Source organism: Mytilus californianus, unplaced genomic scaffold (assembly GCF_021869535.1).
Source record: "Mytilus californianus isolate M0D057914Y unplaced genomic scaffold, xbMytCali1.0.p SCAF_7, whole genome shotgun sequence".
Lineage (NCBI taxonomy): Eukaryota > Metazoa > Mollusca > Bivalvia > Mytilida > Mytilidae > Mytilus > Mytilus californianus.
Window position 1 is genome coordinate 94,669,137 of NW_026262723.1, and position 17,178 is coordinate 94,686,314.

General features: G+C 31.8%; 1 protein-coding gene across 1 annotated transcript in view; it reads right to left on the reverse strand.

Moving 5' to 3' along the window:
- Positions 1-5,258: 5,258 nt before the first annotated feature.
- Positions 5,259-17,178, reverse strand: part of LOC127708652 (exportin-6-like) — a 46,231-nt gene continuing 34,311 nt past the window's right edge. Inside the window, exons 17-24 of the mRNA XM_052213712.1 lie at positions 13,162-13,317; positions 11,800-11,920; positions 10,906-10,965; positions 9,566-9,677; positions 8,842-8,997; positions 8,149-8,247; positions 6,783-7,013; positions 5,259-5,591 (exon numbers count right to left, since the gene is read on the reverse strand). Coding sequence (XP_052069672.1) covers positions 5,490-5,591; positions 6,783-7,013; positions 8,149-8,247; positions 8,842-8,997; positions 9,566-9,677; positions 10,906-10,965; positions 11,800-11,920; positions 13,162-13,317 — 1,037 coding nt within the window. The 3' untranslated portion in view covers positions 5,259-5,489. The remainder of the gene's footprint in view (positions 5,592-6,782; positions 7,014-8,148; positions 8,248-8,841; positions 8,998-9,565; positions 9,678-10,905; positions 10,966-11,799; positions 11,921-13,161; positions 13,318-17,178) is intronic.

The window sequence follows — 17,178 nt, forward strand, 5'->3', positions numbered from 1 at the left end:
TAATGCATCTTTATACAAAACATCAATGATCTATCACAAGTTGTTCCTATCAAACTAACTTAAGCAGAAAACTAAACAATTGTTGACGCCATAGCCACAGCCGTCAACAGAAAAGCAATCCCTATGTCTTGCTTTCTGCGACTTCGCAGATGAGACAAAAAACTTTCCAATACTGTCAAAATAAAAACTTTCAAATACATGTGAACTATCAAAAAAAAAAAATTCTAATATTGTCAAAATAAAAAACTTTGCAATACATGTACTGTCAAAAGAAATAATTTTCCAATACTGTCAAAATGAAAAAAAACTTTCCATTAATGTAAAAAAAATCACTTTCCAATACTGTTTAAATAAAAGAACTTTCCAGTACTGTTAGAATAAAAACTTTCCAATACTGTCAAAATAAAAAAATCTAATACTGTCAAATAAAAAAGAACCTTCCAAAACTGTCAAAATAAAAAAAAATTTCAATACCGTCAAAATAAACAAAACTTTCCAATACTGTCAAAATAAAAATCTTTCCAATATTGTCAAAAGAAAAAAATTTCCAATACATGTTCTGTCAAAAGAAATAATTTTCCAATACTGTCAAAATAAAAAAACTTTCCAATAATGTAAAAAAAATCACTTTCCAATACTGTTTAAATAAAAAACTTTCCAATACTGTTAGAATAAAAACTTTCCAATACTGTTAGAATAAAAACTTTCCAATACTGTCAAAATAAAAAAAATCCAATACTGTCAAATATCAAATAAAAAAGAACCTTCCAATATTGTCAAAATAAAAAAAACTTTCCAAAACTGTTGAAATAAAAAACTTTCCAATATTGTCAAAATAAAAAACTTTCCAATACATGTACTGTCAAAAGAAATAATTTTCCAATACTATCAAAATTAAAAAAATCCAAAACTGTCAAATAAAAAAGAACCTTCCAATACTGTCAAAATAAAAAAAACTTTGCAATACTGTTTAAATTAAAAAAACTTTCCAATACTGTCAAAATAAAAAACTTTTCAATACTGTCAAAATAAAAAAAAAACTTTCCAATACTGTCAAAATAAAAAACTTTCCAATACTGTCAAAATAAAAAACTTTTCATCACTGTCAAAATAAAATAAACTGCTTCGCTGAGGGCAGCTGGATACGCCCACAGAGGTCCAACCCTGAACAGTTGGGGCAAAAATGGACACAATATTCAAGCTTGATACAGGTCTGAATTTGGATTGTATTAAATATTTGACATATTATAGGTTTCTGAATAAATGTAGTCAAAGAACTTGAAATTGGTTATATGAATTGAATTTATATTCAATTAAAGATTTCTTGCTGTTGTGCAAAACACTGTGCTGTTGCGCAATATTTAGTAAATCTGTTGTCAGACTATAAACAATTAAACTGGAAAATCCCCCCTTTTTTTTATGAATAAAACCCCGTAACTCGGAAACGTAAAATCTGAAATTTATAAAAATCAAAACGGAGCTCATGTCAATAGATATAAACAATTAACCAAAATTTCTTGCAAGTTGGTGAAAGCATTCTTGAGTTATTGTCTAAAAACTGGAAAATCACCCTTTTTTTAATGAAAAAAACCCAATAACTCGAAAACGTAATATCTCTAATTTATAAAAAATGAAAGGGAGCTCACGTCAATAGATATAAACAATTCACCAAAGTTTTATGCAAATTGGTTAAAGTGTTTTTGAGTTAATGTCCGACATGTTGACGACGGACGGACAGACGGACGGACAACGGTATACCATAATACGTCCCGTAAACAGGCGTATAAAAATTTAAAAAAAAATATAAAGCATTATTCTCTTGGTATGTTGTTATCACCCAGAATATCTAAAGAATGTTATCTCATGTTGCATCCATCCCATACCCCATTTTCCAGCCATGAATTTTCGTGTCATATAGATTACAACAAGGTAATTGTAAAATAACATAGTTTATTTATAGCTATATTTATCACATTTATACAAGCACATGATATCAACAAACTTTTCTCGTCAGTGTTACTCAGTGTTACCAGGCTTCTCGAGGATACATCAATAAAGATGTGAAAAAGACATGCAATATACAAATAAATATAGCTGTAATAAGGATTTAATACCAATAGTAAAAATTCACCGCAATAGCACTAGATCATAAACGTAAATGTTTGGCACAGCAGGTAAAATGATTAGCTGATTCTTTCCCTCCTAAAAGTATAAAATCCAATTTGCTTTTAAAAAACATTCAATATAAAAAATCAGACGAAAGCATGAGAAATAATGATATATCCCCAAAAAGATAATGATGCAAGACCCTCATGGGTAGTCAAGGTCGTTAAAAAAAACCTTGTCTGATGCTGATACAACTGTTAAAAGATTTAGTATCTTTTGACCCCATTCAATCTTAGAATAAAATGCTTCGCTGGGGCGCAACTTGATACGACCGCAGAGGTCGAACCCTGAACAGTTGGGGCAAGTATGGACACAACATTCAAGCTTGATACAGCACTGAATTTGGATTGTAATTAAATATTTTACACAGCATAGGTTTCTGACACAGAATGAATGTGGTCTAAGAACTTAAAAATTTTTTATTTACCTATTCAAACCATATCATTATTATTTGCTTTTATATATAAATCAGAAATAACCAATTTAAAATGGAAAATTTTAAAGAAAAAAAAGGAAAAAAAAATCCCCCCCCCCCCCAAATTGTTTTGAATCCCAGCCTTCCCTTTGTGGTATGCAGTACAATTTCAGAGAGATCCATACACTTGAACACAAGTTATTGTCTGGAAACTAGAAAAATGCTTGTTTTTTGGCCCCAAATTCCTAAACGTTTAGGGCAATTACCACCAAACTCAAACCCAGCTTTCCCTTTGTGATATGGAACCTTGTAGTTCAATTTCATAAAGATCCATACACTTACACACAAGTTATTGTCCTGAAACTAGAAAAATGCTTGTTTTTTTGCCCCTTTATGGCCCCCAATTCCTAAAATTTTGAGGCAATTACCCCCAAAATCAATCCCAGCCTTCCCTTTGTGGTATGGTACCTTGCAGTACAATTTCAGAGAGATCCATACACTTGAACACAAGTTATTCACTGGAAACTAGAAAAATGCTTATTTTTGGCCCCTTTTTGTCACCTTATTCCTAAACGTTTAGAGCAATTACCCCCAAACTCAATTCCAGCTTTCCCTTTGTGATATGGAACCTTGTAGTACAATTTCATAAAGATCCATACACTTACACACAAGTTATTGTCATGAAACTAGAAAAATGCTTGTTTTTGCCCCTTTTTGGCCCCTAATTCCTAAAATTTGGAGGCAATTACCCCCAAAATCAATCCCAGCATTCCCTTTGTGATATGGAACCTTGTGGTACAATGTCAGAGAGGTCCATACACTTACACACAAGTTATTGTCATGCAGTGTTCTCCCCAGACCGTTTTAGCGTCGCGGTACCGAGACGCTATATTTTTTTCCCGTGATGCTATAATAATTTTCGCGACGCTATAATTATTTTGAGGATGCTACTTTACTTGTCTCTATATCGCAAAACAATGTCCTAAATTTTGAACTTTCATCTAATTACCGCTTGTGATCATAAAAATTATATCACCTTTAATTGTAATCCCTTCAAGTCGGACAATAGAGGCAATTTAGAGTGATTAAATAGGTGTTAATTGCCCTTTGGGTGATAACTGTTTGGATACGAATACCCCAAGCTGACACTTGTGACATGACTTATACCACGTGGTCCAATCACAAATTTCGATATGGAGAAAATGTAATCAGAAAATCATAAAACAATTCCTTAATTTACGTTTGCATAATGGAAATTCATAGATACAAACGATTTACCTCTTTAGAAAAGAGGTTTGATCGTATATTTTTACAATTTTCAAAAAAATTACTTTCTTTCCCTTCTGGTACTACTTGTTTATCGAGAGCGTATATTAAACATTTCTATTTTGAGCTAAATAAGTTTGATACTTCTTTAGAAAGTGATCATAATTGGCTTTAGTTAATGTTTCATCCATTTAATGCATTAAAAGTGTCATATTCAATCCCAATCTCTTGTCAAACAATGTTTATTTTCGTTAATTTTGCTTCGGCCGCCATTGAAATATTTATGTAAAATACGGATCGGAACTGGACCAGATATGACAAAACTCTGCATTTTTACGATAATAACTACAGAGGCACAAATGGCACAGTAGACAGAAAAAATGATCCCAAAAGAGAAAACTACGTATTCTACAAGCATTAACAGACTATTTGTTAGATCTCCTTGCTAAATGTAACCTTTTTGAAAATGCATTGTTTCAATATACTAATTAAAGTAGCTTAACTTTGTTAAAAATATACATTATTTTGATATAAAGAAACAACTGGGACTAATTCATTGAATACCATGAAACAATGAATTTCATAGCCATGATAAAGAAAAAAGTTTTTTAATTGAAATTTTATTGCTATATGTCATACTTTCTCTTCCCTTTTTAAATAAAAGACAGTTCTTTTTTTTACTAGATATTTAGTATTGTATATTTACAGGTTGCACTATAATAAACCATTCATTCATTCATTTAGTTGGGTAGATAGGGTAACTGGAACCACACATATATTTTTATTTGGCCCAAGAGGAAAAAAATAATACTGTAACTATAAATGAATAAAGAAAACATAAACTGAAACAACTGTTATCATGGTTATAGTTTAATTGCATTCTCAGGTTTGAATTGAACAATATAAACATATATATCATCATGATCATAAAGGAAATAGAGCATCCATCGCCGCATCACGACAAATGACATTGAAAAAAATACAGTTTATTTTTTTACGCCAAATGTGATGCTATCCAAAATTTCTGGGGAGAACACTGTCATGAAACTAGAAAAATGCTTGTTTTTTGCCCCTTTTCTGGGAGGCAATTACCCCCAAAATCAATCCAAGCATTTCCTTTGTGATATGGAACCTTGTGGTACAATGTCAGAGAGATCCATACACTAACACACAAGTTATGTCTGGAAGTTACAAAAATGCTTATTTTTGGCCCCTAATTCCTTAACTGTTGGTACCATAACCCCCAAAATCAATCCCCACCTTCCTTTAGTGGTATTGAACCTTATGGTAAAATTTCATAGAGATCCATTCACTTAAACTAAAGTTAGAGTGCGAAAACCAATGTGTCTTCGGACGACGACGATGAAGCCAACGTCATACCAATATACGACCGCAAAATTTTTTTGCAGTCGTATAAAAAATAGAATGGATAAAATTGTGAAATCTCTTTGTTCATCACAGTCGGTGGTAAGAGCTACAGCAAACCTGTTGTTTAAAAAGATAAATCTGATGGCACCAAGTTTTTTTTATATGATTTGTCCAAAATCAAACTGTTTACAATGTCTGAATATGTCCCTGATATTTTAAACTGGTTATCATCAATGGTTGCATATCTGATTGTTATCATCAATGGCTGCATATTTCAGAATTTGACAGATCCTTCTGGTAGACTACTGTTCACTTGTCTGTAATATCTCAGATCATTAACAAATCTCTGTATACTTTGACTGAATGATGGTAAATCCTGCAATAAAGATAAACAAACAATCAGGATCATCTAAACATAGACTTATTGTAAATGCAACTAAATTACCTGTTTTATACATAAATTATCTCATTATATAACATATTTCTAAGAGAAGTTGTAATCCTATTAAAGTATTTGATTTATCATCTGGATCCAAAATGACTGACAGATGTGTTTTAGTTGATTTTAGTCTCTGATGCATGATTTTTTTATTATTAATTGTTTTGGCTTTTAACTAGCTGTCAGTAACTGTGAGTACTCTCAAATCGTACTTTCTTGTTTATTTGACCTGTTGATACTAATTGTAATGCTTTTTTGTTATTTAATGTTATTCAGGGTTATATCTGGTCTATATACCAGCTTTGATAAGTATTTGGTATTACTATAAATTTTCACTTCGTACTATGAACATCAAAATTATTTCTTTTTTAAAAATATTTCCTTTCTCTATTGGAACTGTACACGTATACCTAACAACAAAATTATTTTTATTAACCTGTGTTTAAAGCAGTTGCAAATGGCTAATATTTTTGTTCGAGCATATTGTTTTTCTTAAATTGTTTAACATTTCATACCGATATAACATGTTACTTTTATTATTCTTCCCTTAGTTTATTTACTTTGTATTTACATTGTATCATAGGTCAAATTTATTTGTTCAGTGTATGTTCACTGGTGTTAATATGTCCTTTGATTGAGTTAAGCTATTTCAGTTGATATTTTATAGTGTGTCTTTCTATGTTGTGATGTTACACTATTGTTTTAGAAAAAGGGTGAAGGTTTGGTACCATTAAAAATTAAAAAACCCGCTGCATTTGTTTGCACCTGTCCTAAGTCAGGAATCTGATGTTCAGTAGTTGTCGTTTGTTGATGTGGTTCATAAGTGTTACTTGTTTCTCGTTTTTTATATAGATTAGACCGTTGGTTTTCCCGTTTGAATGGTTTTACACTAGTAATTTTTGGGGCCCTTTATAGCTTACTGTTCTGTGTGAACCAAGGCTCCGTGTTGAAGACCGTACTTTGACCTATAACGTTTACTTTTATAAATTTTGACTTGGATGGAGAGTTGTCTCATTGGCACTCATACCACATCTTCTTATATCTATATAACAGTCAGATGGGTCAAACACTATATACCCCCCCTTTTTTGTAGTGTGGGGTAAAAATTATCTTAAAATTTAATCCTACCTTTTCTGTTTTGAAATTTTGTTGTAAAACACTCTTCTGATCAGGAAGAAGCCCTTCACAATCTGAGAGAAACTGATGAAGGAAGTCATTATAAAATCTTTCAAAATCTACACATGCCATATTGTGAATAGTAACAGTTATCTCCTCTTGAAGAAGGTCATGTGATCTATGTACAAGAACTTGTAATAAAACATTTAGAAACTGTGTCAACATTCCTTGGGCAAAGATAGTCTGAAAAAGAAAAGTAACATTACAACAATACAGATAAATAAAATAATTTGATAAATACAATATCAAATGAATCCATATTATATCAGTTGAGGTAATTATATCAAAAACATGAATAAAAATCTTTATCTTTGCTGTAAATTTGGATATAAATAATTGGAGTATGTAAAAGCTGTTAATACATTGTGATCTTTATTTAACTTCAAGTTATTGTCACTTTTCTATTTTTAGAAATTTTATGAACAAACAAACTCGCTCAAAAAAATAACCATATATCTTAGTGGAATTTTAACAAAGTTGGAGTGTAGTACAGTTTCAAGTGGTATAATACTTGTATACAACTTTTCCCTTTATGTATTATTATAACATTATTATAACAAATATAAATATGTAAGCATGAAAAAGGTTACTTTATACATATTAAATGCATTTTCACATTCTGGTAAAAATAAATGGGGAATGTGTCCATGGGACACAGATGATGCCCCTGATTGCATATAACGTTATAAAGGGACATAACTCAACAACGGTAAAAGTGACGCTACCCAAATTCGTACTTGATCTGAGTTTTGTGGTTATAAGCATCGTGTATAAGTTTCATAACATTTGGTTGAGGCAAACTTTAGAGAACGGAAACAAAAAATTCAGCAATTTTTCCATTTGTAAAGGGGCATAACTCTAGAAAGGTAAAAGTTACGCCACCCAAATTCAAATTAGATCTGTGTTTTGTGGTAATAAGCATTGTATATAAGTTTCATAACATTTGGTTGAGGCAACTAAAGTTAGAGAACGGAAACCAATTTTGGGACATACAGACGTAGACAGACAAGGGTAAAACTTAATGCCCCCTCCGCTACAGCGGGGGCATAAAAACCCATAAAAGTCTCTATTCATTTTCAAACAAATTAGCATTATGCATAAAATACTAAATAAATATCAGCTAAATTTCAAATTAGAATGATGGAAGTTACTGGAAAATACAACATATTCACCCCATACTAAGAAGAGGTATTTCATTAATAAAAGCACTAAATCCAATTATCAAGACTCAATACATTAACATAACTACTCAGCATCAGTCCTTAGTTGTGCATGTAAATAACATAAAGTTTAGTGTTTATATATTTCAATGTCTTACCTTGCTGTAGAGTTTCCATTTGAAGTTGAGATTTTCTAATGATTCTAAATTCTGTCTGAAAACATCAATATCTGGTTGCAGAAAAGATTGGCCGTATGACTGAAATAATAAAACATCAATTTCTGACTGCAGAAAAGACAGGCCATATGACTGATATTACAAAACCTTAATATCTGACTAGTTAAGGTGAGCTCTTTGATTAAAATCTTACATCAGTACATGAAATATCCTATCAAAATTAGCACTCTAAGCTTTGACTTGAATATTTTTATACTTAAATCAAATGCCTTACAGAACCTTCTCTAAATAAAGGAACAGTTGCCCGTCTTAAAATTCTGTTTCACAGGAAAATTTGCATACTAAAATCTATGTCCAAAGAAAAAGTTTTTTATTCCTACTCAGTACTGTTAATGTTTATTTTTTTGTAATAATATTCCTTTGGCCCCAAGCTTTACTGTGTTCTTCAATCGTTCACTTTGCATGACATTGTATCAGCATTCTGAACATATGGGGATGGTCTTTGATATAGCTGATGTAAGAATATCATGAAATTTCATTAAAAATCAAGAACAGCTGAGTGGTTACTCTGATATTTTGTCAACTTCTATAAGGTCTACAAGGAGACCAAATTGCTGAATATTTGTTCTGAAATAACCATATGTCAAACTACACAATAAGATATAGTAGAGTTACCTGAAGAACGGCTGTGAACTGTTGAACATTCTCCACTTGTTCAGGCTGGTTGTTCATTTTCATTAGTACATTACTTTTAAAGAAATATCTCCAGTTATGAACCAGAAGTTCATGCAGAAGATTGTACAGGACTAGTTTCATATCTGGTGATGGTCTCTGTATAACATAAACATTCTTAATGTAATAAACATTATCATTTTTGCTTCAAAGTATTAGGAAAATGCTTGAATTTTCATATTAAAATTGCAGCTTCTTGTTTTTTTTAAAAAATTTTAATAATTTTGGTGCATACTCAAGTTTTTAAAATTATATAAATACATGGGGTTAAACTAAAGTTTTTCTTGCTGATCCTTTTTCTAGTTATGTTGTCAAATGTGACAAAGTCTTTCTATTGAATTACATTATTTAACGTTATATATCCAAAACAAACTCAATTTGCAACTCACCATCATTTACTTATAAACTAAAATCCTATCAATTACTACAGGCAAAATGAAAAAAACTTAAAAATACAAATCTGGAGGGCAATAATTCTGAAACAGGTAGGGGTTGAAACTTCAATATCAACATGTTTTTCAAATCCTTCAGAACCACATACCAAATTTTAAACTTTCTTATTAGTCTTTTATTTTTTTTACGTTTAGAAAAAATACTATAAAAGATATTAAAAATAAAAATAATTGTTCATCTTTTCATGACTATCAATTTAAATAAAATACAGTACCTGAGCAATGATAGGGTAGATTTGATCTATACATATGGATATAACACTTGGTATGAATGACTTGAAAGCTGACCCAGGTTCTTGTACCACTAATTCTAATATCTTTAAAAATCTACAATATACAACCAAGATAACCTTTTCAAACAATTCACATTTTAAAAACATATTATATGCTGTCCTGACTCTTCTAAGGTCAATCAATTAACAGTTAGAACTCTAATCTTTTAATGTAAGGTTTTAATCCCAAATCTAAAATCTGTGTAAATTCATAGTAACTGGAGAACCTGCCATACACATTTCAAATATGGCATAGTTTCATTAAGAGCAAATAAAGTTATTAAGATACCAAGTGAGGAAGTCATATTAATGCATCAAACCTTACAATTAACAAATGTAATTCAATAAAATTCAATTCAAATGTTTATTGCCATATAAATTTTAAACAATAAGTTTGTGACAAATACAAAATAAGTATACACTATAACTGAAATTCAAATATACATACACAACCATTTAAACAGTAAATAGTCCAGAGTCCCCTGTCCTCAGTTCTAAGACTTTTTAATGTAGGACCCCAATTTATTTACTTGTGATGGTGTTGATGGATTAATTATAAAAATCATCTATTCTTCATCAGACAAATCTTTAACAGAAAAGTTTATTTTCAAATTATGAAAAAAGTAGTTTCTCAGCTCCCTATTGATTTCAAAATCTAATAAAAAATCTAATATGTTACATTTAAACATAATCTCTGCTTTCTAGCAATATTAGAATGTCCTCCTTTTTCTATATTTAAATCATGGTCTCTATATGTAAAGTTTGGTGTTCTTAAGGATGTACTTAAGTGAGGTTTAGGAATTTTTGTCAAATGTTCGGACTCCTTTGTTTTTTCCTACAATACATGGTAAAATATTTTGCCCCATAACACCCATTTTTCTTTTCATATAAGACTTATATAGACTGACATAAAGAATGATAGATCAATACAGAGGGAAAATTTTGAGGAAAGTTTTTTCTATATATGCTATTATTGTCAAGATATAAACTGAAAACATGATTTAACCACTATGTTATATTTTTAGCCACTTGGGTCATATATCTAGTTACAATTCATACATGAATACTAAAACTAAATACCTTAAAGATGATTGTGCCCAAAGTTCAGATTGCCTTAGTAGTTTTAGAGAAGATTTAAAAAACGTTACTGACAACATTTGATTGGAACAGCTCACATGGACCTTTATACAGGTTAGCTAAAAAGAAGGATAGTCTGATGAATTTAAACTTTAAAATCCTGTATATTTATTTATACTTTTTTCATACCAGTAAAATATTCTTACTTTTCTACAACTCTGTGGGCAGCACTACTTTCTTGGAAAATTGTCTCTGCCAACTGTTGTCTGAAATGGTAAACAAATTGACTTTTACAACCAAAAAGGTATATGAGGTTCTTAATGTATAAATAAATAGTTTACATTTGCAAAGATGTTTTTGGTTAAGTTGTAGATTCTCTGGAATCTAATTAAGACTTAAATGTCTTGTGTGTGTGTATGTGTGTATGGGTTGCTTACTCATACCGAACATCTCCTTTCATTCAAATTTCAGTTAAAAAAACACATGTAATAGGAGTGCATCATATGACCATCATATGCATGTGGACATTGTTGCAAGCATATATGGAATATTGTAAAAGGCATTAAATCAGAAGTCAATAAAATGAGCCTGCAGAAAAAATTAGACAATAGAATATCCTTTGCCATATAAAATTGTCTTGTATTTGACAGGCATATAAAAAGAAACTTAATGTGTAATTGAATTGGCATACCCATCAATGCATACAGGCAATGATACACCCTTCTATACTTTGAGTGAAGACAGACCCATCTATGCCTTGAATGAATGACACACCCATCTATACCTGGAGTGAACGACACATACAAATATACCTTGAGTGAGTGACACATACATCTATACCTTGAGTGAATGACACACCCATCTATACCTTGAGTGAATGACACACCCATCTATACCTTGAGTGAATGACAGATCCATCTATGCTTTGAATGAATGACACACCCACCCATCTATTACTTTAGTGAATGACACACCCATCTATACCTTGAATGAATGACACATACATATATTCCTTGAGTGAATGACACATGAATCTTTACCTTGAGAGAATGATGCATACACAACTGATCATTGTTACAGGGACAAGATAAATAACTTACTGTGTAAAAAGTGACATAAAGGTTGTTATTGTCTGTTGAGTGAATGAAACACCCATCTGCACTCTCAATCCTTGAAACAGGGATAAAAAGAAACTCATCATTGCTTCTATTACTTCTACCTCTGAAATATATTTGCCAGTTTCATCATAATACAGATATAAGAAGATGTGGTATGAGTGCCAATGAGACAACTCTCCATCCAAGTCAAAATTTATAAAAGTAAACCATTATAGGTCATGTATTCAAAATCTTTCGTAAAATATGTTAAACTTCCTATTTCAAAGAGACTTTCATTATGATCAATATTGTATATATCTGTTTCGGATTGGCTTGTGGAATTACAAAAGTCTAGTTGAATGAAAATAAAACTAAAAGTTATTCAGTAGAGGATAAAAATGTCCTGATTTCAAAATAATCCAATTTCTGCGGTGACTTTCAAGGGCAACATTGATTCAAACTGCCAAATAGTTCAAATTTTCTTGGCTAAAACTAATAAACAGCTGCACCACGAACGCATGATACGCCCGTCGTCTTATGTGTGAGGTTTCATGCAATAATCATAAATTGTTTCTGAGATACGGTGTGACATGTGAAAACCCCCCTTTTTTATAAAAAAATCAATAACTCTAAAATAAAATTTTGAATCATCACCAAAAAGTATACAGATCTTTAGATTAATATAATTAAGAAGTGTGTAAAGTTTTAAGCAATAATCATAAATCGTTTTTGAGATACGACGCGACATGTGAAACCCCCCCCCCATTTTTTTTTACAAAAAACTCAATAACTCTAAAATAAAATTTTGAATCATCACCAAAAAGTATACAGATCTTTAGATTAATATAACTAAGAAGTGTGTAAAGTTTTAAGCAATAATCATAAATCGATTTTGAGAAACGGCGTGACGTGAAAAAAACACCCCCCTGTTTTAGTTACAAAGTCCCGTAACTCAAAAAGTTTTAATCTTATTGTCACCAAAAAGTATACATATCGTTTGACAATCATAAGAAACAACTATGTTAAGTTTCATGAAATTTGGATAAGTCGTTCTCAAGTTAGGGTGCGACATGTGGACGCCGGACAGACGGACAGACAGACGCCGGACATTTGTATACCATAATACGTCCTGTCAAAATTTTGACGGGTGTATAAAAATTATTGAAGTTCTAAAATAATGTCATTTATATAAAGTATTTAGCATGTATACTGATAACAAAACAACCATTCTATTCGATGTTTAACCTAAAAAAAGTATGTCTGAGGTAAATAAATGTTAACAAAATCAAACTTATATTTAATAATATTCTTACAAGCTGTAATTGATGGGTCACTAACTTTAGTAACCAATAACAAATGAATTACCTGGGGGATGTAGATAGATTGGAAACAATGCTATGGACACTTGAATGACTTCTTGTAATGACTGATAGCAGATCTGTTTACTTTTCACAACTTCTCCAGAGACAGCCTCAATCCAATCCTGGAATATACTCAATGCCTTTCTTATCACTTGTTTACCTGTAATAAAAGATACTATAAATTCTTCTAAGAAAGGTATGAGTATTGAGCATACTATAATACATTGATCATTAGAAACTGTTCCAATTTAGTTCATATTTAAGTTAAATACAATTTTTGTTATTTGCTATAAATATTGAAGACCTTGACTACACCAAAGGGGTCTTGCACAGTCAATAATAAAATATTTACCAAAGTATTATTGCAACTGAACAAATATGTAATGAATTAAAAGAAATGTGGAATATATGTCAACAAGACAGCAACCCAATGACACATATAACAGAAAAACATAAAGAGGTCAACAAATAGTCTTCAAACACATACAAAGGAAAGCCACAAGGGTCAAAATTACATCATTGCAGTTCTTTCATTGTAATTACTTGTATGTAACTCAGTAATTTTGCAACATGGTATATTTGTGATATGTACATTTGTTATTCAAAATTTACAACATTATAATTTGCATTTTGCATTTTTGGTATATGAAAAGTGTATTATTCAGCTGAATAATTGTATATCTACAATTTTTAAAATGTTTTACTGAAGCAAAATGTAGTTTAGTATTTTTGCTCACAGCAGCATCAGTGGCGTAGCTTGCCCTCTGATATTACAGAGGCAGGGGGTCTGGGGGGCACATAAGCTATAGAGGTTTTTCCATTTGAAAAACGAAAAAAAAAAAAAAAGATTTATGGCAGTTGTTTTACTTTATTCAACATAATAATGCTAATATGTTTTAACAAAAGCTACATGTATTTACAATAAGTCAAGCTCCGATGTTACTTTTTTCCTTTCTCTTTGTTTGTAAGAGATATTGAATACTAGTGTTTTAAAATACCATAATCATGTGTGCTTTAGATTTATTTATGGAAGTTGAATTCTGTAATATGTTTTAAATTTTGATGGTGAAAACCCTCTACAGGTGCAAAGCACCAATTCTTCTATTTCCACTAGCGTCAAACTTGTCCAATACAAGGTTTCGGTCAACGTCTTTATCCTTGTGGATGTGTATTAAGGCCAGTCTGTTCAATCGATGATCGGTCATCGTTGTCCGGTTCCATAATTTAAGTCTTCTAAGTGCAGAAAAGGATCTTTCGCACGGAACGGAACCTACTGGCATCGTAAGTAACAGATGAAATATTGTATTTATATTAGGATAGTAGTCTGAATCAGCTAGAATTATCGATTTTGAAAGCGATGTAGGTGGATCCTTAAGGTGATTACAGAAAGCCATCCATCGCTGAATTTCCATATAATACGTATGCCCATCTGGTAAATCTGAACTGTACCATTCATATATCTTTGCGGTTTCAATTTGTGACATCGTATGGACCTTCAAAGGCATTAGTTTAAATGCAAGAAACATGGCCGATTTGTCCTCTGGAAATCTCTTCCAGTTGAGCAACACAATGATCAATGAAAGGGAAAAATACATTTATTTTGAAGTTCTTACTGGCTGTGTCTGAGGTGTCTCCTGCAGTTGAGCGCTGTGTCATTCTCTTAGCTGTTCTCGGTTTTTCTAATTGGATATTGACACATGTGGCCAAAACTTTCATCTTTTCCCAAATACTGTCGAATACGGTACTGTTCCTTTGCTCATTAATGACGGTTTTGGTGTTTGCATCTTGGTATGCTTCAATGATATCACAGTCGATTTTCTGAAGAACCTGAGTCAGAGGTCTTGTGTTATAGATTTGTATTTAGCTTTTAAAGAAGACAGCGTATCTACTCTTGTTGTCCAACGTGTTTCACACAGTTTTTGAATTGAATGTCTTTTACCAGCTTTTTCAATTAATGTGTCACTGAGCATTGGTTCATTCTCGTTGTTTCCCGATATTACAAGTTTATCAGTGTCGTCACCAGACAGGTATCTTGAAACAATAGCCATTCGTTTGGCACTTCCTCCAAGAAACCATGTCAGCTGACTTACAGAATCGAACAAATTCCGAATCTCAGCTAGTGCTTTACAAGATGTTGCAACAACAAGATACAAAACATGCGCTCTGCAATGATGATAATATGCTTTTGGTTGTATTTGCTGTATGCAGGCTTTAACACCAGAAATATTACCAGACATCACGCTAGCACCATCATATCCTTGACCACGTAAATTGTCCATATTTAGCCCACATTCTTGAACATTATTAACTATTGCTGTTGCAATTGACTCTGCATCGACCTTTTCCATCTCGATAAAACCTATAAAATCTTCAAACACAGTAGCAGTTCTATCGACATATCTAATGCAAAGTGCCATCTGCTCTTTTGTACCTACATCCGTGGATTCATCAGCCATGATGGAAAACCATTTTGCCTCCTGTACCTTTAAATTATTGTATTTTCAATTTGCAATCCACACAAGCTTATCAGTTCATTTTGAATGTCTGGGCTTGTGTATTGTGCATTATAGGGCGCATTCTCCAAACAAGATTTTAGAATGGGCACATTATCGGCTTTCCATTGTAAGAAGCGAGAAAAATTACCATCTTCTATCTTTTTTTCCTTATTCCAATTGTGTTCCCATAAAGGAATATTTTTTTGTCCTAAAACTACTATGGTGTCTATTATTCGAAATAGTATTTCTCTGTTATGTTTTACCTTTTCTTCATAACTTTTTGAGATAGAAACATATATATCCTTTTCTTCTTTAGAAACTATTTGTTTATAATTTATAGTTTTATTTGTTGCTTGTTGGTGGGTTTTTGACTCGTTGTGGGAAAGAAATACTCCTCTTTTGGACCCAGTGGCATTTTTCCAATCATTAAACCCTTTGTCTGTGAAAACATCTCTGTCTTTCTATTACAAAACGCTAAACAATTTATACAAAACGCTGCATCTTTTTGTACTGAATATCTCAACAAAGGAAACTTCTCTTCCCACTAAGAGGAGTATCTTCGTCCGTCTGTTGCAGGAAATACAATTTAAGAGGATGACATTTTAATATCAAACAGTAGTTGTGTCCTGTCACTGTCATTCAAAGATTTCCCAGAAAAGTAGTAAGGATCACTGTTTGTAGGATCAGACTGTTTTAGAAGAGATTCTGTAAAAATATTTATTCTCAGTATAAAGATTTATGAACCAAAAATCTAAAGTTTACCCTCATCACATGATTTCATTGTAAAATTGGATTATATCAGTTCCCTAATTTCCATTGTGGACTAACGGACCCTCGGGATGATTTAGACTTTTATAGATGACTATGGGGTATGGGCTTTGCTCATTGTTGAAGGCCGTACAGTGACCTATAGTTGTTAATTTTTGTGCCATTTGGTCTCTTGTGGAGAGTTGTAAACTGCTAGTTTCCGGCAAAACCTTTAAATAGATATAAGAAGTTGTGGTATGAGTGCCAATGAGACAACTCTCCATCCAAGTAAAAATTTATAAAAGTAAACCATTATAGGTCACAGTACGGTCTTCAACACGGAGCCTTGGCTCACACCGAACAGTTAGCTATAAAGGGCCCCAAAAAATTACTAGTGTAAAACCATTCAAACGGGAAAACCAACGGTCTAATCTATATAAAAAACGAGAAACGAGAAACACTTATGAACCACATCAACAAACGACAACTACTGAACATCAGATTCCTGACTTAGGACAGGTGCAAACAAATGCAGCGGGTTTAAACGTTTTAATGGTACCAAACCTTCACCCTTTTTCCTGAAACAATAGTGTAACATCACAACATAGAAAGACATACTATAAAATATCAACTGAAATAGCTTAACTCAATCAAAGGACATATTAACACCATTGAACATACACTGAACAAATAAATTTGACCTATGACACAATATAAATACAAAATAAATAAACTAAGGGAAGAATAGTAAAAGTAACATGTTATATCGGTAAGAAATG